Genomic DNA, 23005 nt, shown 5'->3' with positions numbered 1-23005 from the left:
AACGCACAACACTGTATTGCTATATGCGGGTGCCACAGCCGGTGGTGGCTAATGTAGTCAGGATATAGTGATGGCTTATACCCTCTTTACACGGGCAGCCTTAACCATGGTTAAGCTTAACTGTGGTTATAGGACTTAACTATGGTTGGCGCAAACCGTAGTTGGCCGCGCTTACACGCGGTTTAGGCATGTCGGTTATACCCTCTTTACACGGGCAGCCTTAACCGTGGTTAAGCTTAACTGTAGTTAAGGCGGTTAACCGCGGTTAGAGTTAACTACAGTTCGCCGCGCTTACACACAGTTTAGCCATCTCGGTTAGAGCGACAAAAACAGATCATGTGATACTCACCTCAGTGAAGTTAAAACATCGCCCATTGAGGCGTGCTATTAAACAGGGCTACATTGAAAAGAACACACAAGAGGAAAAACGTTGTTTCTTGTGCTAAGGCCTGCTTAAAAACTTTTTCTTTGTACTTGTGACTGTCGTTAGCCGAAATGTAAAAGGAAGTTCTAAACAATGATCACTGTCGACTTCGTAGCCGACTGCGCGATCTACCTTGGTCTGCGTTCCAATACTCTAGACGTCTAACAAAACGTCTAGTGTGACGTCTAGGAAGCAGTCTACATGTCCATGTATTGGAACTTGTCTACTGCTCACGCCGCCTCGCGGCATAATAATGTAACTAAAGCTTATGAACAATTGTACTACTATTTTTCAGAAACTGAGAAATAACGATAATTAAAAACGTGTTTTCAACAAGTTTACACATTTCTTCTGCAATGACTTTGCGCGTAAACCGGACTGGTGGATGTGCCTATCGGTCAGTCTACTTGTAGCAGACGGGACCGCTCCCCGAAGACGACGCTAAAGAGATATGAGATTATTCTTTTATTATTGATGCTAAGCTGTACATGCTCCTCGAACGTGCTCGTCCAGACGGTCCTGTAAACATAAGAAAGAATACGAAAGACTGTAATCAATTTGCGCGAAATGCGATACGGCTAATATACACTGCAACAGGAAAACACATACGTGACATTAAACCTGCTGTCTGCCGTACGTGGCACTCGGAGACAGCGAGAGACCTAAATACAGCAGCGATCTTTAATCCTGCAAATACTAAAATCAATTCGCAACATGCCGGTGTATTTATTCTGAGAGTGTAGAGATAAAGAATGCAGGCGAAAGAGTTGATGCAACTAATACAGCAACAGAAGAACACATTTGTTAACCGTCACGCCAGCCGTCTTAACGCCCGTCGAGGAAACCAACGACAGCGACGAGTATTCTCTAAAATCAGTGCTAATTAAGATCCGGCATCGTCAGATGCCGGATCACGTAAACAGACCTACAGCGTCCGCTGCTGCAGCAAAGCTCTCAACTGCACGATTTTCTCCTGCGTGATTCACTGCTAGGAATCGCACGTCCACGAAGATTAATTAGCCACTAGTTTGCGTGCCAAATAACATAATGAAATGACTCACATTTTTCCTTTCCTATACTCCGTGTACACTCCGACGCCCGCAAGAGTACGACTCGCTCATCCGCGTACATCAGCTCCGCCATCTTTAGACAGCAACTTAGCCTGCATCGATGTGGACTTCGGCGAAGCAGTCTCATGAGACTGCTTCGCCGAGAAATGGAACGCGTCCCAAGATGGCGGCTGTCCGGCTAGACGTCTAAGTAGCCGTCTACTTGGGACTATTGGAACGCAGCCTTGGTTCTACTTTGGCTACTTTAGCCTCTTCTCCCCGTGACTGCTCACTGCGACGCATCACTGCTCACTGCTATCGTTTATTTTCGTGGCTTTTCTTTCACAGTGAGTGCTGTGCTTGTGTTTGTGTAGTTAAGATCCTGCGGACATCTTGTGTGTCAAGCCTGTGTTGGCCCTTAGCAGGTCTGTCACGAAAGAGGGCGACGCTCAATTTTGGACTGCGTTCTTGGCGCATCAGGCAGCGCTACAACGCCTGCGCTGTTGTGCTCGCGCTTCCTTCCTGCTGTTGAGTTCTGCGAATTTGGACATGGGGAGGATTTCCTGAGGACCACCGCGAGGGTGGGTGAGCCCTCTGGGGGAGACGTGGCTGCAGGAATGCCGGAAGCAGCGACGATAATAGTGTCCCCACGTGTTCGAACAGGAATGCCGGAAGCAGCGACGACCATAGCGTCCCCACGTATTCGTTCCGGTCCTCAGGCGACGAAGTACAGGATCAGTGTTGCCCTCTCCAGTCACGCTGGGATTGAACAATCCGCCTTTTTCACGACGCGACTGCGCATGCGCCCATCCCCTGGCGGCGGTGTCGCGAAACATATTGGAAGGGTCGCGCGCTCCACTCGAGACCGGCCGTGGAAGCGTAAACAAACCGGAATTACAAACACCTCCCTTAGAATCCTTAACGCAATCAAATTCTCACCAAATTATTCCGAATTGATATGGGTCCCAGCCCATTTGGGGAATCCGGGGAACGAGGCAGCCCACAATAAAGCCCGAGGTTTCGTCGACCGGGCAGTGGATGAGTCTGGCTTCCTGAATTTCACGAAGGACTCAATGATCACATATCATGACCTCACCAATCATTTTAAACTAGAGAGGAGAATTCTCCCCCCTCCAGACAAAAGACTTACTAAAGAACAAGAGGTTACGTGGCGTCGTCTACAGACGAGATCGATACGCACCCCATCACTCCTCGCGCGCACATTTATCCCGATCTTTACAACCCAAACTGCAAACACTGTGGCCAACGTGCTACCTACGATCACATCCTGTGGGACTGCAAAATAGAGCCACCTCCGGGTGATCTAGTTACAGCTCCTTCTCTCGAGCGGTGGGAGACCGTGCTGGCTAGCTCTGACCCCAGAACGCAAGTTTTGGCGGTGGAGTGGGCTGACAAAGTCGTCGAGGGCTATGTACTCTCGACCACTTAACGCGACCTCTTGCCAAGCTCTTCCCGGCGAATAAAATGTTTTACAATCAAAACCGGCTTCCTACGCGGGGTGCGTTGCTGCAGCCGTCGGGCGTTCAGCGCGACGCATTTGGCGATACCTACGAAATATTTTGCATACGGCTGCAATGCCCAATATGTAAAGGGAAGCAAACTCGGATTTTTTCGCTTTCCGAGCGCTTCCCGGGACAGCCTTCGACGCGAAGCGTGGATAAAAGCAGTTCGCCGGCTCGACGATCGTGGCCGCCCTTGGGCACTGTCAAGCACGTCAAGACTGTGCCGGAATCACTTTGTGACAGATACGGACGAGGTACTGTGTTTAAATGCGTGTGCAGTCTATCACGAAGTGTTTTATTCATGGGCAGGAAGGCCTCGAATGTAACCGCGGCACCCAGACTTCGTTTCGACGTTTTTTGCTTTCTCAAGCAAGAAGGCCAAATGGGCAAGTGCTGTGAGCCGCTTTCAACGCGCGATGGAGCGGGCAACGAAAAAGAAGCTACGAGAGCATTCACGTGCCATGTTACTTGAGGAGAAGAAGAAGAAGAAGAATTCACGCATGGTGCTAAAATTTTGTCATAATCTCCTATGGAAATTTCCTTGTTTATGCCACTACACCGTGGCCAATCCCTCCGTGTGGGTATGTGCCATGTATTAAGAGGCAGAAGAAGAAGGTGCGTTATGCGTGTTTTGGAATCATATCCATGATAAAGAGCTCTGCGTGGTATCACCGGAATGGATCAATGTGCGCCTCTCGCGCTCGTCTTTATGGACCCGCATGCTTGTTTAACCTATGCAGCGGTGTGCTGTGGGAAAATACAGTAAAATGCTAACAGGGCGGCTTTGTTGCGAGTACGCTTGTGCTTTTATAGCTCGTGTAGCTATTCTGCAGCGCTTGAGCACAACGATTGCTTGCGAAAACTGTTGTCCCCAGTCGTTTTCTGTACTACGGCGTGCACGATGTATCCACCTTTCAGCGGAAAACGCCAACCTCACTGATCGGGGATATTTCATTGAACATTATGTTCCGAATGTAGCCTTGATCTCTGAAGCGGCGGCCCTTGCTCAGCTGGTGTTCGCATCGCATGCCGGATGATCGGAGATACTGAAGAATTTGCTCTTCGGTGGGCACAGCAGCCTGCTCCGGACTTCGCACCCAGCCATCAGTCAACCCTAGAAATCATCCGGGTACCAGGTGCTGCCCAGGACACGCCATCGTCGACAGATTCCAACAAAACGTGCTCCGGAGCGGCACTCAGTCCGGCCGGGTTGGGCGCGCAGTACCCTACCAGTGAGCTTCCAGCGTTGTACGCGAGGTGGCAGCACAGGAAAATGAAAAAGGCGGATTGACCGAGTGCCGCGCCTTCGACAGAGGTTCCGCGTTCCGGTCACCAGTACAAGATCTTTCACCCCTGCCGGAGACAGTCTGCATTCCTGTGTCACGCAGGCGCCTTCCGGGTCCACATGGGCGCGGTCCGGACACACGTGCGCGCCCGCCTGGAGGCCGCGGGGACGACAAAGTGACCGGGTCCTGTTCCCTTTCCCTCGATCGACCGAGCTGCGAGAGAACATCAGGACCGCCCTGCCGTGGGTGGTACCATCAGTGTCATCGTGTGATTGGACATCATTCTTCGAACTATATTCCCCATACGAAGAGTATTTAAGGAGCTGCTGGTTTGCTACCAGAGGAGAGCCCCCTTCTTGAGATACCCTTTGCTGGAAGAGACCCCCGACTGCTAAGAAGATCTCTTTACTGAGAAGCACTCTCAGTTGCCCTACTTGTACATAATGTAAATAATCCTTGTATAAAGTTTTCCAAGTTTTCTTCCTCCGATCGTCCTCGTCTCTTCTCCGGCCCAGTCACGCTACCTGAATCCCAACAACTGGTGGCAGCGGTGGGATGCTGCTACCTGAATCCCAACAGCGCGTGCAGATGCTGGCGCTGAGCGCTGCAATTGTCATGCTTGAAGAGACGAAGTGACACCGGGGGCGGCCGATGCTCTTTTTGTTGGCGGCGGCGCACCTGTCCATCCGTGAGCGAAGTCTGTGGGCGTACCCGCGCCCAGACTCGTGGTACGAGACCACGCTTCCACACCTTTCGGGCAGCGGACTCCGAAAAAACTTTCGGATCAACCGCGGCACATTCCGGTACATGGTGGCTGTTTGTGGAAGCATGAGCCGGCAAGATACCAACATGCTGCAACCGATTCCTCTGGAGAAACGCTTGGCAATCAGCTTGTACCGCCTCGCAACATCAGCAGAAGAGCGGACTGCTGCCAACTTGTTTGGCGTGAGCACTGCGCCAGTTAATTTATTATTTCACGAATTTTGCAGCGTGGTTGTGGAGCAGTTGGAAGCGCGACTTGTGCATTTCCCAACACCAGCTGAGCTTCACGAGCACATGTGTAAATTCACAGCAGTCACTGCATTAATTTCATATTTCACGAATTTTGCGGCGTGGTAGTGTAGTAGTTGGAAGCACGATTTGTGCATAAATTTCCCAACACCAGCTGAGCTTTACGAGCAGGTGTAAATTCACAGCAGTCTGTGGTTTCTCTCAAGGTGTCGGTGCAGTAGATGGCTGTCATATCGAGGTGTGCCCCCCAAAGCAAGAAGCTGCCGACTAATACAATTATAAGGGGTGGTACAGTGTCATTATACTTGCTGTCGACAACCACACATACAGGGTCCTATGCACAAATGTTGGGAGCCCTGGTAGGAACAATGACGCGGCAGTGTTTCAGAAGTCTTGACAGTCAGCTACTCTGGCTAGTGAGTTGTTCTGACAAGAAACAAAACTCATTGAAGGTGTGGAAGTTGGCGCAATTCTTCTTGGTGATCAAGCTTTCCCTTTGCAGACGCACCTGATGAAGCTGTTCCCCGTCCAGGTGCCTCTGGGTCCCCCTCACAGACCTTTAACTACCGGCTGCCGAGTGCCAGACGTGTTTTCGAAATTCTTTTGGACGTGCCAAGGCACGCTTTAGAATGGTGCTGAAGGGCCTTGAGTGTGACATCCACAATGTCAGTTATGTGATCCATGCTGCTTGTGTGCTGTACAACATTTGTGAGCAGCTCAGTGACCACTGTGATTCAAGCTAGTTTGGTGGGGTGCAGAGCGCTGATGAAAGGCGGCCTCAGCCGGTGTGCACGAGCAACCGGGAAGAGACGTCAGGTGTGGCCATCGGGAACGCCCTGGCCAAGCACCTTGCCTTGAGCTAGAACCCAGTTCGTGGGAAACTCAAGAGCAGCTAAGAAGGACACCTCTACCAAGAGGGAACAGCCCTGATCAGAGCTACACACACATTATTGAAAGAGCAGACTCTGGGTTCGGCTTACCTTAAATGGCTAGCATTGCATGCACATGATGCATACTCCCTACTCGGGTAAAGGTTATGAGGATTACAACTAGTGTAATTTTCGTAACCTGCATGTGCTTCATAAAATAGGTTTGGTTTATGGAGTTTAACGTTCCAAAGCGGCTTTGGCTATGAGTGATGCCGTAGTGAAGGGCTGCAGAATTTTCGACCACCTGGGGTTCATTAACATGCACTGACATTGCACAGTACACGAGTGTCTTGCTTTACACCTCCATCGAAAAGCCGCCATCGTGGCCAGGGTTTCAGAAAATAGTCTTGCATTATATAGCTGTTAATTATTGGTTCTCGTTAAGCTACAAAACGAAGTGGTTCATACCAACTACTAGTACTGTTTATGACAAACAAACCTTCACCTACATGCAACCATCTCTAAATAATGATTTCATTACTTCCTGCAAACAAATCTCTTTCTTCAAACAGTTTTGCTCACAGACGATAGTAAAATGCCAGCATCAGCCTTCCATTTTTATATGATTCAGTCTTGTTGAGCACTGCTATGTTGCTGTTTCATTGCCATTGTACTACCTTTTTCATTGTTGTGTTTGTGTCACATAGTCTGCGTATTGGCTGCTATTCTATCACTTGCTGTTTGCTTATAATTTTTGTGTATAACTGGCCATCATCTTGCCACATTGCTAATCAGCAACTTGTTGGTACCTTGTAAAGCAGTAGAAGCTTTTAGTCTTGCACTCCTACTTCTGAAAGCAGAAGTACTTGCTGAGGCCCTAGTTAGTTCATCATAAAGTTGAATGGCACAAAGGAACAAACACAGGAAGACACAGCAGTGGCACTTTTTCTGTCTCTTTGTCTTCCTGTGTTTGTTCCTTTGCACCATTTAACTTTATTCTGAAAGCAGTATAGTGAATGAAATGCATTCACTATATAGACCTTTCCAACAAGGGCCCCCTGGGTATCACCATATTTTTTCGCTAGGCTATTGCATGCACCTGATGCTAGCCCAGTGGAAGCGGATACCTCTGACCAAAAAAGCTGTTACTTACAAAGCTGTTACTGTTACCTACAATCATATTAGAGTGAACATTTTATATCTAGTCAAAGATTAAGGAATAGTTGCGAGAAATTTTTTCCTTTTGCTCATGAAGGTAACGAAATCATGTCGGTCACAGGTGGAAGCTTCATATTTTTGCACACATCATCCACACACAAAGCAAACACAAAAATGTGACGTAAATGTGACCCAATGGTGAGAGCTTTGAAAGACTTATTGTGATAAATTTCATTACATTCCCATCCCAACTTGTTAACCAAAGTATGCTTTCTGTGAACAATTTCATGTCATTACTATTTTGCTGATGTCAAAATTCCCCGCTGTTCTATCACTTGCCCCCCTCAAAAATGCAGTTATGTTGCAAGAAAAATATCAGCCTTGTAGCAAACAGTTCCTGGTGAACATGCAACAGCCATTGGTTCTGAGTGGAGAAGCAGGTGGAGTGTTACTGCGAGAGCAGCAGCAATGTACTTGCAACAGACTTGTTTGATTATTACACTTGTGTACCCCTGCAGTGTATGCATGGGCTCTGTTAACAACTAATACTGCAAGCTACCACGGTAGCCAGCCTGCACAGTGCAATTCACTGTTTAAAACACAATACAAAACTTTCAGCAGTAAAAGATCTTTCATCTCATCACATGCTGTAATATGAAATAACTTCCAGCTCTCTTGATCACTCTTTATTGAGCGAGTCATTATTTTCTTTGCTATCTAGAAATTTTGCAAGCAGTTGCACCATGCTTGCATTTATGGCATTCGCTTCCTTCTGAAGGTCCACCATTTTCTTGCGCATTTTGTGTGCCTTGCGGTCGGCCTTTGCTGCTGCCTCGCTTTCTCCTTTATGGAGGGCAACTAGCTGCTCTATAGCAGATCCTTGTCGCTTGTGGCGGCTCTTTTGGGGTTCCCTTCTTTTGGCGCTTGTGCCAGCACCGGCACTGCTGCTTGCGCCAGCACTCGCTCTGCTTGTGTCGCCGCTGCTGTTGCCTGTGCTTTGCAGTACAGGTACTGCAGCACTGGCACTGCAAATAGGGGAGCTGGATGCAAGTTGTGAGAGGTCGTCTCTGCTGCTTCATTCAGGCAGGCTCTCCTCCCATGACAGGAGCACTTCTGAGCCGTCTGGTGCCTCATTGACAACTGGCAGCTGCACATGATGAAACACAAGACAGCATGTTATCATCCCAGAAAAGAGGTTGAATGTGTCCTAATGTAATGCAATCATCCGCTTTCACAATATGTTACAAAAACACGAACTTGTGATGGCCAAACTGAAAAGAAGGCAGCGGTTCAAATTTTTTGTTTTCCTGCACATAACTAAATAGATATATATGAGGATCCCGACATGTACATCAGGATTCCCTAGCCCCCGCTTTCACATGAACCAATGGGTTCAGTTGAGGAGTTTTTTCCTGAATACTGTTGTGGAGTGCAATCGCCTTCCTTTAGGTTTATGTGACTCAAAATATTTTGTGAAGGAGTTGGAGGATTTTTGTACGGCTCCTAGAGTGGGTGTTGTGATGAATGTTGGATTTTATGTCCTTTAAATGACTTGTGGCTGTTTCGGCTAATGGTTTTATGGCTTTTATAATTGTGTGCCCCTCCTGCTTGGGCCAAAGTTATGGCTCGCAGTATGTACAAATAAATGAATGAACAGCTGAACAAGACAGTATACCAAGTTGATCAAAGTCAATAACAAGCAATATGTTAAACATTTGCAAGCATGTGGGGCATGGTTGACCAAGGGTAAACCGAGCTGATGAGGTTGAGTTGAACAAAAGTACATGGAAGGTGAGGTGCAAACTCTGGCACGACAAGGCGCTGCAATTTGAAGACGCAAGTACCATTTCTGCTTCCCATTGCCATTAATGCCCATGGTTGTGGGAGTAGCTTACTCTACATATGCCCCCCCCTCCTTGAGTCTGTCCAATGGTTCCAAAGGAAGGATTGCTGGGTGAGTTGGTTCATCATTATGGGCTTAAAAATGGAACGAAAAATGGGATGATACAGAAAGAATGAATAGACAGCACTGAACTTGCAATTGAGTGTATTTTATGTGAAATGGCAATAAATACAGAAAGCATGCACAAAGAACTTTGTCAAGGGATGATTTATTACACACGCTCACAGAGTCCCTCGTGCCGGAGTCCCCCAATAGTCATCCGCAGTTCGCGCACCTAATGCAACGCGCACAGAGCTCACACTTGAGCCCACTTCGACCACGCCACTCGGATCACTCCCGCGCTACCCGCGCACAACTCACGCACATTCCCGCCATAGCCAACCATGCATCCCCTCTCCCTCCAGTGTTGTCAGCCGTCCCTGTGTGTCCCCTGATGGTGCCACCCGCACTGGCCCCTACAACTTATAGAAAAAAACGCAATGCATTACAGATATCACTTATATACTTCGAATGAAGACAGCGCAAGAAAGGACAACCACAGAAGAGGACACGACACAAAGAACACTTCTCTTCTGTGGTTGTCCTTTTTTACGCTGTCGTTCATTCCAAGTACGAATCACCAACTAGCCCACCACTATGTTTTATTGAATTACTTGGACATCACAGATATCACAAGAAATTTATCTCCTTTGCTACTTCCCTTCAGTGTCGCTGTAGAGAAACAACGTTCGCAATAACAGCTTATGATCCACAGGTTTCTGGATTACTCCACTGTATTCAAGCCCAGTTGCTAATGTAATCAATGGACGAAGATGAGTATCTACGAGAGAGAAGGATGAAGGTGAAGCTGCATGTGCACAGGTGTGAAAGATGAATTGTCATACAGCACTATCAATATTAATATATCGCACAAATAAAGGCACCGAAATTCTGGTGCGTACCATGACTTCATCTTACTACATATCCATCCGCAGTGTGTGCCTTCTGACATATGATTCCCACCTGAAAAAAAAGACGTAACCTAAACCAGCAATGCACACTGAACTCCCTGTAAAACATAGCGGTCTTTGCTATGACATAGTAACATTAAGTATATGGGGAGACAACCAGCTAACTACCGATATGCTGAATAGCTAGAAAAAAAAAAAGGATTTATGGATGAGCTGTGGAAGTTGCTTGGCTAGTTGGTTCACGCTTCATGACAAAGAACAACAGCACAAGGCAAAAATGTAGACGTGGAGGACAGTGCCCATGTTTATGGGAGTGGTTTACACAACTGCTTGAGTCTGTTCTTTATTATCTATTGTTGGCCAGCATTTTATAATGAGTATAAGTTCCGCACTGAGAAATGAGCAGCAATAGAATTCTGAAGTGATCTGAACAACAGATTACACGCAATGGTATAAATCACAAATTACCTCTAAACTTGAGACTCAACTCGCCCATCATCGTTGATGGGAAGGCAGCCGAGGAAACTGTGGAGCTGCCAGTAGAAGATCCATGGGACACCAGGCGACCCAGTTGAAATGCCTGTCCGTTTCAGCTGGCTGGACAAATAAAAATGATGTGAGCTATTAAATGTGTTGCTAAAAAAAAAAAACATTTGAAGGTTGTGATCACAGCATTTCTCTCAGTGGATTAAGCTTCACTGTACACATTCTCAATGCAAGACTAAAATTTCACAGATAAGTGTCTAATGCATATGCACAGGTACTGGTGAAATTAATGCAATTTACATTTGCAATGTGGCTAAACTAAATCCTGCTAGTTGCAACTTTGCAATTGAAGCCATGACTGTGCATTATGGTTCAACTATTGTCATTCTAGCAATATCTTACTTGGTTAATTTCTAGATTTATTTCTTTCATATATCTTTCCCAGCCTGCAGTCTGTAAACTACTTCACAAATGCTGCAAGTACACAGTGAAGCCTGGTAAAGAAATATGAAGTAAATCTAGAAATTCAATTAACTACATTGTTGCTCTAGCAGGGGTCAGAAATAGCGACGCGTACAGCAATGCTGTCAGCGCTTCAGCTCGCAATTTGCAAATAAAAACAACGAACAACACGTGTGTAACGAGGAAGACAAAGTTTGCATGCACCGCCGTGCTCGAGCGAAGATTCTAAGTGCTTTCCAGCTTCGGGGCAGCGGCTAAGTACCTGGCGGTGTTGCGCTAGCTTCCTAAATTCTCCTTCTTTTTGTCTGTGCCTGCTTGCTCCTGTTCTGGGGTGATCGGGCGCGGGACGAGAGCTTAATGTCTACTTCTTCTCCCGGCCAGGGGTTTTCCCCTTGGTCGGCATCTCTTCTTCAAGACCAGCTCCCAATTGATCTCTTTTTCCGCAGTGGTGTTTCGAGCATTCCGGTCGCTTTAGTGCCTTCTGATGGGGGCGCTATCCGATTGAACAACCCGGAGGCAGTGCAGGCGGCCCTTCAGTCCACATAGAAGCACTTTATGCACATTACCGATGTCCGGCAGTTCGGCAGGGGTGGTATTTTGTGCAGGTCGCAGGATAAAGACTGTATTGATGACCTGCTAAAGTGTACGACCTTCGCCACCCACCCGGTGAGCGCATTCATTCCGCCTCAACTAGCATGATCCAAGGGCTTGGTCCGAGGGGTCGACTGTCGATTGAGCCCTGCAGAAAACGCTTGAGAACCTCTTGCCTGCAGGGGTGATTGCTGTCCATCGATGCAGCAGGATGGTTGACGGAGTAAAAATTCATACGGAGTCCGTCACTGCCACATTTGCAGGAATATTTTGCCCGTCAGAGATTAAGGTGTGGCCATTGGTTTTTCGAGTAGATGCCTTTAACTCTCGGCCCCTTCAGTGTCCAGACTGCTGGCGATTTGGCCACAGCGGCAAAGCCTGCAAATCAGCCTTACGCTGCTGTGCCTGTGGGGAACGTCATTGCAGAGAGGAATGTCCTGAACAGCAAGAGAAATGTTGTTTGTGTAGCGGTGCTCACCCTGCTGATTCACCTGACTGTCCTGCACGAGCACAAGAAGTTCAGGTGCTTGAGCTTATAGACAAGCGCAGATGCACGCGGAGAGAGGCTTTTGCCGCAGTCAAGGAGAGAGCCTCAGGCTACTCTAGTGTGGCCGCCAAATGCCCACCCATAATGGATTCTAGTTGGTCCCAGGCTATTACAGCAGCAGTTGAGAAAGCTGTGGCAAATGCAATGGATCGCATTATGGAAACCGTGTCCATGTGCATTTCGCAGGTCATAGCTGCTCAGATGACCAATCTTCTGCAGGCGTCCACCGCTCCGCTCTTGTCTTCTTTTGCTTCGGAAGCTACCCCTCCTTCTGTAGTAATCGATTCCGCTCCACAGGACCAAAAACAATGTGAGCAACAAAAGACCTCTCAGGCCTCTCCTTCGACCAGCGTTTTGGACGCATCCTCTATGGACTGTATGGATATGGAGTCTGATCTCCGAGCCCAGAAACGAAGTGGGTCTCCTCTGAATAGTGCAGGCCCATCTTGCCCCCAGTCAAAGACAAAGAAAAGTAACGCAAGTCAAAATGCTAAGAGCAGGATTCTAGAAAAGGCAGTCGCGGCTGTGGCACTCCCGCCAAGATAGGGTTCTTAGGTGTACTACAGTGGAATTGTCGATCTATATTCTCACCTTCAACAGATTTAAATTGCCTATGCAATCAGCTTCTACCAGATTTAGTTGCTTTACAGGAAACATGGCTGACTTCAAATTTCAATTATCATCTCAAGAATTACCGTCCTTTCCGGCTTGACCGGTCATCACGAGGGGGAGGGTTGTTAGTGCTCATCTCTACAAAGTTTTGCCACAGGGCATGCATTTCTTTCCAATATGCGGACAATGAATGTGAAATCCTTGCGGTTGACCTCAGCATCCCAGGTCAACAGCCCTTTACGGTAGCTAATGCATATTTCCCGCCTAGTGTGCGTGACACTCGGCCCCTTGACTCACTCATGTCTAGTAGCCGATCTCAGGTTCTATTACTTGGAGACTTCAATTCGCACCATGTGACGTGGGGGTTTAAAACAGACAGCTTTGGTTCTAGACTATTTGATTGGGCTTCTGACAACAACTTGATTTGCAACAATTCCGGATTGCCTACGTTTGTTCGGAGCCAATGCCGCTCTGCCTTGGATTTAACTTTTTCCTCCCCAGGAGTCTCTTATGTCTTGGGCGCCTGTTGACAATGCAACAAACAGTGATCATCTACCGATTAGTTTCAAGTTTGCGTGTAAATTAACTCTTCCTGAGCAACATCAGCGCACGTCAATAAATTACAGTTGCTTTAAAAACACGCTAAAATCAGCCCTCCAAATCACTTCAGACACTTGCGCTCAGACAAGTGCCGAAAGCAAGGCTGCACATCTATGTTCAGTACTGGACCATGCAAGGCAAAAGTCTGAATTTTTGGTTAAGAGAACTAAGGGTGCTATCGCGAACAATTGGTGGAATGCTGAGTGCACGCGTGCATATAGACGACGGAAAGCAGCTTGGAAGAAACCTCATGAATCAATGCCCAAAAAATTGGTTGGATTATAAATATGTTGCAGCAACATTTAAGCGCACCGTCGCCCGTGCAAAGGAGGAGTATAATACAAATCATTACGATTTTCTTTCACAATCAGGAAATAAACGAGCTTTGTTTAATTTCATGAGGCGTAACAAGTTGATTCCACCAGCTGCCAACATTGAATCCCTCGTTCAGTCCCCTGCTGACATCGCAAAGGCCTTAGAGGATATTGTGTGTGGCTTAGAGCTTCGCTTTCCTACTATATTTACATGCACCTCAAGTGATTTCGCTGAGGTCTCTATGCCTGAGCTGTTGCAAATTGTTCTGCGCTTATCCCCAGCAGCTCCTGGCCCCGATAAGGTCACTTCATCTATGATCAAAATTTTCTTCAATGAATCTCCTGCAGACCTGTTGGCTCTAGTTAACCATTCTATTAAAGGTCCTTGGATACCGCATGAGTGGTGTCTTGCTGAAATAGTTCCACTGCTTAAAAAGCAAGGGGAGGGCTTAACTTTAGACAATATACGCCCTATTTCCTTAACATCGAACCTTGTTAAATTGGTGGAAAGGGTCCTTCTCAGCCGTGTCATGTCATTCATTACGAAAAATGCCTTCTTGAATCTATGTCAAATTGGTTTCAGGCCGGGTTGTTCAATTTGGTGTGCTCACATTGACCTAGAGAGTCGTATTAAATTAGCAAGCAATAGAAAACAGTTTGCTGCGCTTGTCACCTTGGATGTCAGTAAAGCATACGAAAGCGTTGAGCACTCGACTCTGTTACTAAGTTTACAGGAACTGAACTTCCCAAGCTATTTTGTAGCCTAGATTTCTGCTTATTTTTGTAAAATAGAGAATTTTACTGTGGCCAAAATGGTGTTTCCTCAAGGAGATTTCCACAGACAAGAGGTTACCGCAAGGATCAGTTCTCTCACCTGTTCTTTTTAACATTTTTCTAAGCTCAATTCCATGCATTCAAAATGTGAAAACTTATGTGTAAGCCGACGATATTGCATTTTTTGCAACAGCAGGTGACATTCACACTCTTTATCCAACCCTGCAAAATTACCTCAATGTTCTTGACAACTGGTTAGGAAGAATTCATCTGTCCCTTAATGTGAAGAAATGCGCATTGTTAGTATTTCCAGTTTCTGTTTCTGTAAATATCTGCCTGGTCTATAGAAATAACATAATACCTCAAGTTCAGACGGTGAAGTATCTCGGAGTAATATACGGCTCTACTCTTTCCTGGCGGCCACACATTGAGCAACTTTCTGCAAAAGGAGTTCGGGCCATTGGCATCCTGCGTAGGCTTTGTAGTGCTAGCTCAGGCATGAGAAGGCATACACTTCTGATGATTTATAAAATGTACGTCCACCCAATTTTGGAGTTCGGGTGTGTCTTATTCTCAGGAGCTCCTGCCTATAAACTTCGCCTTCTTGTGCTGTTGGAGCGTGAGGCATTGCGCCTTTGTCTTGGGCTTCCTAAATATGTCGCCAATGCTGTTCTGCACCTTGAGGCGCGAATGCCATCGTTATCAGCTAGGTTTCGCCTTTTAACAGTTCAAACATTTTTAAAATTGTGCAACTCACCTCTTCACGCTTTCAGTATAATATTTCTTAGTCAACCTTCCGCCTTTTTTAGTGCTGCCTGGTCTCGTTTTCATACCTCGCAGATATGTTACGTGCAGTCCCTCCTTGATCCCATAAATATTCATTTCACAGATGTCCGCCAATTGTATAACAACTCATCATCTGTCCACATTGAATTCGATGACATTTTCCCATCGAATGCAAAGCTGCAGCCCTTCCCGCTTCTTCAGGGTCTGTTGCAGGACCACCTAAGGTCCTTTCCCTCTTATGTTCTTATTGCTACCGATGCCTCGCAGGATCGCGATAAGGCAGGTGTGGGAATTTTTTCGCCTTCACTGCATTGGTCTTTTTCTCTCCGTCTTCCTGACGTCACTCCCATTTTTCTGGCTGAATTATTAGCAGTAATCTTAGCCTTACGAAAATTAGAAACTACCATTTCCCAGGTTGTGGTTATGACAGAGTCTCTGTCCGTTTGCTCTTCCTTATCCTCACCCACTGAGTCTCGGGCATTACGCCTCTTTAAGTTTCTGATTCCACTCCATCTAAATTCGGTAAGGTTGCTTTGGGTACCAGGTCACATGGGTTTTCACTTAAATGAGGTTGCAGATTCCTTAGCAAGAGCCTCTCTCTGCGGCCCAATTGTTGCTGTTCTGCCAACGTGTGCATATACAGCTGCGGTGAGGTTTCGCAGCTACACAATATTTCAGGAATTTGCTGCCTCGGCTCTTACATCATCTCCCGAATATCAGCATCTTCTGCATCCTTGGAGTAGCAAAGTCTGGCGCTCACGCAGACTAGAGGTCTCTTTCACGCGCTTGTGCTGCCAGGTTCCCCTTCTAAATTTCTACCTTCACAGATCTGGCCTAGCGGCTTCCCGATTGTGCACTTTTTGTGCCGAACCTGAGACAATAGATCACTTCCTGCTGTTCTGCCGCCGCTTCTCTCATTTGAGGAAGCGTCATTTGCAAATTCCATTTCATCAACTGGGCTTGCCTGTGTCCTCCGCGGTTGTTCTTTCCATTGGCGCTTCTTTGCTTGGACGAAGCGACAAGAGTGTGCGCTCTGCTGTGCAAAATTTTCTTCAAGAAACACAGCGCCTCCCATTCTAATTTCTTCTTCCCGCTCTCAGTCAGTACGACATTGAAACATTACAGGCATTGTATACTATTATGCACATTAAGCCATTGCCCCGTCTTCGATCTCCAAGTTAACAGGACCCCTGTCCTTCCGTCTTCCAATCTATCAGGCTACATCCTATTACCACTCCTTTTCCTGTCAAAAATTTCCTGTATCCAGCAATTAACCGCCTGTGTCTTGGCCACTCCCCCGCAGTGGGTATGTGCTAGCAACGTCTGAGGCCTTCCTTCCTTCCTTCCTTCCTAAGTGCTGCGTATGCTGCTCCTGCCTAGGGTCATTACTCTCGAGTCCTTACTACCTCAACAATGCATTCTCAAGATCGTCTTCGACACTCCAGAACTGTGCGACGAAGGCGAAGAGAATCGACGCGTTGCTCCAGCGACAACACATGCTACTGTCGCACATGCGAGGCTGATGTAAATAGATCAGCTGCACTATGAAAACAGCGCCAAGAACCTGATGGCACGAGCATCGTTCGGTAAAGGTCGCACTTACCGGTATTTCATGTTGAGGTTTTTCCATTTTCAGCTTCACTTGTTTGGTGGTGTATGGGCCTTCTCCCGGCGGCAGCCCGGCGTTCAGTTCCTCTACAATCGCAGCATATATCCGAGCGTTGCGCGTGTTACCGTATCAGATCCGTATCAGGGCCGCGGTTGTTGAATCAGGCCAGATGCCACAACTCTGGGAGGACGAGTCGTTCGATGTTGCTGCTGCCATGGGCGCCGCCATCTTGTCGGTTAAGATAGCAAACAGAGGTCGGCAAGCTCGGTTTGGGTAACTGTGGTTAGGTGGCGTAACTGCAGTTTCGTCTGCCGTGTGAGCGCGGCTAACTATAATTACGGGGAACCGTAGTTACCATAACTGTGATTAAGGTCGCCCGTGTCAATGCGGTCGCTGTTGCCTATCCTTGTCGGGTCTTACTCAGAGGCTTTACACAGACGCCGCTGAAATCCGGGAAGTGCGGCCAAGGCTTGGTGCGGCTAGTAGTGCTTTCAAAATAAAATGTGGAAGGAAAGAATGAAAAATAAGAAAGAGCATTTATTTGATAATTCGCGCGCCAGATTATTGCTTTTCGAAGCTAGGATAGGGGTTTGAGAACGAAAACGTGCAGTGCTAAATTTGAGAAGAGGATATATTATGCGTCACCTGTAGAACTGAAGTGGAGACTATAGAGTGCTTAGTTTTGAGACTTGGTTTTGAGGAGCAAAAAACTTTGTCCCGCCCTTCGCGAGGGAAGAGTGTTGGTATTACAACGCTTTCTAGAACACTGTAGTTGGTATCAACGTGCTGGTAGTAACGTTGGGTTCTAGAACATATGTAGCTTTCGGATTTGCTGGAGGAAATAAAGGGAGTAGTAAATTTGGGAAAGGGTCGTCAAATTAGACAGTTCAAAAGGGAAAGTCAAAACTGAGAGTAAAAATTTAACAGAGACAAGGGGTTATTATAGGATAGTTAGCGCAAGCTGACGTCCTAAACAAAAGGTAAAGCCAATATCGTCCATTCTCCTATTCATCCATCCATAGGTCCACGCTTATATGTATGTGGCGTCGTTCTTCAAATCGGTGGAGTCAAAATTCGTCGGCTGAATAATTACTTGCGGAATATTTTGAGACTGCAGATCGCTTTATAATTTAATTCGAGTTGTGGTAGGTAATTTGATGTTAACGTCATTTATTTTCTGCAGAACGAGCGCGGATACGTGCTGCACGTTCTGCACGCGCAGTGCCAGTGGCAGCGGTTGCCGCCGAAGTCTCCGAAAGGACGAAGGGTAAGCCGCGGTCGAAACAGTCCTTTGAGATTGCGAAAGGCTTATAGTTTGTGGGCTTCGAATGATATGAAGCTGAAAAGTCGAGTCACTTGAGTCGAGAAGACAGCTTGAGGGCGACGCGCGTATGAACGTGACCTCGGTCCGTTTGCTCACGCGCGTTCGGGAACGAACCTTGACCAGCCCGTTTTCTTTTCATTTCAAAAAGGTAGGCATGTAGTGAAAAGTGGAGTTCAACCACACTGCGTCCGCCAGTGGAACGATTATTCGTCTGGACTTGAGACGAAGTTACTGGAACTGGCTTTGCGCTAGAGGCTTCGACCGCAAGTTCGTGATAAAGCTGTCTGCGTTTGAGGTCTGTATGCATACCCGTGCTTTACCTCAGGTTAAACGGCAAATGTGAGCAACGACCAGTCTCCTGTGAATGCTTTCTTTAATTATTTCATTTCGTCCACTGCTTAGTCCAGAGCGTTGCTCTTTCCACGACCGGCTTTATTACATGGCGACCTGCTCACTACGCCGGCTCCTACGGCGCCGCGTGTTCGGGTAAATATCACGAGACTCTTCAGGAGGGACAGCGCGCCGCAACAGGTGGCGCCACAAATTACCCTCATTTCGGCAGCGCCCGCCGTACACTTCTGCTATAGTAGGATACAACTTAAAAAAACAGCAGTTGTTAACACTGAGCCACGGTCCGCGGCGTACTGTATTACTCCGCTAGCCAGTCACAAAAGTGAACGAAATCAGCTTTTTAATATTTGACTTTATTAAACAAGCCAGGTATCAAAATTCTAGAGCTTATAACTTTTTTCTCATGGTTAGCTTCTTGTTTAGGTGACAAGAGAAGTTTTAACAACGGCCTACATTTTTGTCGTGGAGGAATTCTGTGCGCCGGTCCTGAATGTGGGCGGAGCTTCACTGCAGACTTAAGTTGTATCCGACTATAGCTTCAGTACGCTTGCGCTGGCATGTGGCCGGTAGGCCGAGTTAAACCGCATCGTTTTTTAAACACGCACCACAAAGGCGTGTTAATATTCATCAGATGCAATAATCGTGAACAGCTTTCTGTATACAGTGGTAGTTACGAGCGCGAGCTGTCAGCTAACACGCCTTCATCTCGCGCTCGTAGCTTCCGCTGCATAGCCACAAAAAGCTCTACCTGACTAGAGGCTGCTAGTGGTAATATTTTTGTTTTCTCAGAGCAGCAGTTTTGCAGTTAAAGTAAGCTCAAAGAGTGGTTGTACTGGTGGACGCAGCACCGGTGCTACTCGAGCAGCGTTTTTTTTTTTTTGTGTGTGTGCACAGCTGCACAATTTCAACACGATTGCTTCTGCTCTGTACCTAGCAGCATCCCAGGGCGAAGTAGCGCTCCTTTCCGCCAATTTACGATAAAAAGCGCGCTATGGACACTTCTTACTCACTTGTTTTCAGGAGCGTTAACCCGATTGTTAATCATTTCAAGACGCTCTCTACATGAAAAATAAATAAAACCAGACTCGAAAAGCTTGTTTACCAGACACAATAGCCGGTCGTGTTCAGAACTTTATTCGACGCCAGCCAGATCCTTACACGTTTACGACCTTCCGTGATTTTGGTTTGGCATTTATCATTTTTCGTTTGGCGTGCTCTTCTGTCAAATCAGAGGCAAAATTGGACAAATGGCCTCATAAACTTGTGGACAATCACCTTTAGCAAGGCCCTTCTGTGAGGCTCTGTGGTGTCCTTTGAGCACACAAACAGTGGATTTTTTTCAAGTGTTGGCAGCACTAGGTCTGCAAACTTCTTAAGCGGCTTTGGCCCCCTAACAAGCACAGGAGCCACACTTGATGCAGCACCTTCCAGGCGGCTGACGAACCCTACGAAAGCCAAGGTAGGGTACGACAGCCCTCTCCGGTCCATGCCTGCTATGATGGTAGACTGAGAGGCTGGTGCATGCAAATTAATCAGACAGCCCTCACATGCCATGCAGTCTTGCACCGCTCTGACCAAGAAGCCAGCAATCATTGCCAGTGTGCTGGCTCGAAGGCTTCGCTGAAGGGAACCTGTAAGAATGAAGGCTAATTGGAACTGAATGACACTTGCTCTGAAAAATGCTATCGGTAGCATTTCAGTCCTAAATCAATCTTTTTCAAGCACAGTGCCCAAATATTGGTAATATGTCCTTAATTCATGCAAACAGATAATTTTCAATGGATATAAGACTGAGCTGTTTAGGCAACACTTTTCGGAGGTCACCGTTCAGGCACAGCTAAGTGCAGAATGAACGCTGTCCCTTCCTCTTGGTTGAAGCCTCAGTCGTTGATCCCCTCGTTCAGACCCTAACAGTCATTTTGGGACAGCACCTGAACTCACTGTTTTCGATTAATATCTCTACTTTTCTGAGGAGCAGAACACTTAAAACTTGGATGACGGAAATGGCACTAGGCCTTCTAGCTTTTCCCTTTGAAATTAGAAGCTGCATGTGTAAATTTAGCATGCAAAGCCCAAATTATTAAAAGGTTGTCCCAGCATACTTGGATAGCGCTCCAGTGCAGCGAGATGTGGGAGCAGAAGCTTCTTGATAGCACTGTCGGAAGTGGCCTTTACAGGAATGGGAAACAGTTTTGATGTCTTCCCCAGCGAGCCCACCACACTCCCAGCATTGGCTCTGGATGATGCGCGGATGATTCCAGTCACCAAGATTTTCTGTAGAGATGATAGGGCTGCGTAGGCGTCGGTTTGGTCATTGCACCCATTCAATTGTCGTATTGTCGAAAACAGTGACTCTACATCATCACCTGAGAACCTATCTGTGAGCACAAAATGAAACCCAGACTTCAAGAGGAACCTTGTGCGTAGCACTGTCGACATGCTGGTCACTCTCGATGCCTCATATGTCTCGTCAGACAGGAATTCCATTTTATATGATATGCCTTCTTTCCATTCCATGAAGTACTTCAGAAAGTCGTTTTCTAGCCATGAAAGTCTGAAAAAGAAAGGTTTGCAGAGTAGTAAACTAGCGCATGTCACAAGAAAAGCAGCAAATACCTCTTCAGTAGCTGTTAATAAAGAAAACCTACTTTCCATTAGCTCCACACTAGAAGACGAAACTTATTAAACTCTACAAATCCATGCTTTCAACAGTAAAATATGTCGATGGCTGAGTGGTTATGGTGCTCTGCTGCTGACCCAAAAGTCGTGGGTACGATCCCGGCCACAACATTTGCATCTCGATGTAGGCGAAATGCTAGAGGCCTGTGTATTGGGCCACGTCAACATGTGCTAAACCTCAGATGTTTCAAATTATCTGCAGCCCTCCACTACGGCGTCCCTCATAGCCTGCGTCGCTGTAGGAAGTTAAACCCCGCAAACCATAAATCAGTAAAATACGGTCAGCATAAACACTGCCGAAATTAAGACACGCCTCTCGTCTTCTGCAGAGTAAAACGGCACCCTTAAGGCATCTCTGCTTATCCAGTGGAGAGTGGTGCTCTTAATATTATGGACCACAAACCATTTGTGCACCGAATCCATGAATTCTACTGTTGGCAGGCAGTCGCCAAAGCCAGGAGCTCTAAGGCTCTGTCCATGTTGCAAGAATCACAGGACTGTGGTGACCTAAACGAGAATAAGTGTAAATGATGATCATTCCTATAATATAGCTAATTACCCTGCTTAATGCTGCGAAGTCGAGGAGAAAAATGTTATTCAGTGCGTACAGTAACCCAGAAACTGATCCTTTACATTTGAAGCGTGCATCCTTTACACAGCCAACAAACTATACGCTTGCATACTTTACCTGTGGCGAAAAAACCTTAACAGCCCTGTTGACCTTCATTTTATGAAATTTTTTGGCCACAGGTGCTGCTTGGTCAGTCACCTTGCTTTTCCTGAATCTTGTACAACAAGGCGAAACATTAGTCAAGTTTGAATAGCTAAAGCAAAAATGCCATCTTTGTACCTTAAGAAGTCTGGAAGGATGAATTTTCCATTTCTTGTGAACAGTCTCTTCACTTCAAGGAGCTGGGATCTGATGTTTTTCATTATGTGGCAATAGTCAAAAGACAGGAAAAGTTCACGATCTGAATCCACAGGGTGCCTGAAAAAAATTATATTCACAGAAATTAGCCTAGCTGTGGTGAAAGTTCTAAATGAGATGCTTACAATGAAGGCATGCACACGTTTGAACTAGCATTACTTACTCAACAACAGGTTTTATGGGGCCACCCGACAGGTTCGAGAAAAACTTGGTGTTGGACTTGTGGTTATCTCCAACAAGGCGTACAACTTTGAATCCCGATTCTTCAACGCACTGCATTACCTTTAAGGCAAGAAGCTGAAGTTGCTCTCCTGACAAGGCCTTTGTGAAGTAGTACCCTACTGGGAGCCTAAAGGAAACAAGAGTTGCATTTGCAAATGAAATTCAAGACACATTTCTGTCTTGGTTTAGCTAAAGAACTGCTAACCCAGGTGGAATATTAATTACCTGTAGTGGGTAGAGAGTCCTATGAACACAAAGCACAAGAAATAAGTTGCCAGTTGGTCGTGAAGCCTGAAGTCTACTTCTGCACCTCCCAGGTCAACAAAGCCATGCACAGCATCTGACTGCTTTTGGTAGGAGGTAGTTTGCTTGAGGGACATTTCGTCCATCATCAGGGAGCCAAAGCGTGCCTACAAATGTTAATATCCAAATGTGACAGAATCCTTTTGATATAAAGTTAAAATATTTCACCTGCTCAGAGTGTAATTTTGCCTCCATATCTAGACGTTGCTTTATAAGTGACGACACCACTTCTCCAGTGCATGCA

The 23005-nt window shown here is 46.7% G+C and overlaps 3 protein-coding genes across 9 annotated transcripts in view; 2 read left to right on the top strand and 1 right to left on the bottom strand.

The window, feature by feature from the left end:
* Nucleotides 1-1738: 1738 nt before the first annotated feature.
* On the top strand, nt 1739-7852 carry LOC144114885 (uncharacterized). 3 transcript variants are annotated; one of them, XR_013311159.1, is made up of 2 exons: nt 1739-1820; nt 5796-7852. XR_013311159.1 is itself a non-coding variant. In XM_077648892.1 (2 exons), exons 1-2 carry the CDS (start codon nt 4934-4936, stop codon nt 5919-5921), a joined length of 420 nt encoding a protein of 139 aa, XP_077505018.1. In that variant the 5' UTR covers nt 3918-4933; the 3' UTR covers nt 5922-7852. The 3 variants fall into 3 exon arrangements, 1 of the variants encoding a protein (XP_077505018.1); XR_013311160.1 differs by having other exon boundaries at nt 1740-1898; XM_077648892.1 differs by lacking the exon at nt 1739-1820 and adding an exon at nt 3918-5227.
* A 139-nt stretch (nt 7853-7991) lies between these two features.
* LOC144114886 (uncharacterized) lies at nt 7992-17528 on the bottom strand. 2 transcript variants are annotated; one of them, XM_077648893.1, is made up of 4 exons: nt 16949-17528; nt 10642-10770; nt 10165-10225; nt 7992-8467 (listed from the first exon to the last, which is right to left on the bottom strand). In XM_077648893.1, the coding sequence occupies exons 2-4, from the start codon at nt 10670-10672 to the stop codon at nt 8188-8190; spliced, it is 372 nt and encodes a 123-aa protein (XP_077505019.1). In that variant the 5' UTR covers nt 10673-10770; nt 16949-17528; the 3' UTR covers nt 7992-8187. The 2 variants fall into 2 exon arrangements, 1 of the variants encoding a protein (XP_077505019.1); XR_013311161.1 differs by lacking the exon at nt 10165-10225 and having other exon boundaries at nt 16949-17457.
* A 556-nt stretch (nt 17529-18084) lies between these two features.
* The window catches only part of Mps1 (dual specificity protein kinase monopolar spindle 1), a 95905-nt gene continuing 90984 nt past the window's right edge, over nt 18085-23005 (top strand). For all 4 annotated transcript variants that reach the window (XM_077648891.1, XM_077648890.1, XM_077648889.1 and 1 more), the window contains exon 1: nt 18085-18221. The gene's annotated coding sequence lies outside the window, so the exon portion shown is untranslated. The remainder of the gene's footprint in view (nt 18222-23005) is intronic.

The sequence above is a fragment of the Amblyomma americanum genome, chromosome 1 (genome assembly GCF_052857255.1).
Source record: "Amblyomma americanum isolate KBUSLIRL-KWMA chromosome 1, ASM5285725v1, whole genome shotgun sequence".
NCBI classification, from domain to species: Eukaryota; Metazoa; Arthropoda; class Arachnida; order Ixodida; family Ixodidae; genus Amblyomma; species Amblyomma americanum.
Note: the sequence above shows the minus strand (reverse complement) of the source record. Positions and strands in the feature narration are given on the sequence as shown.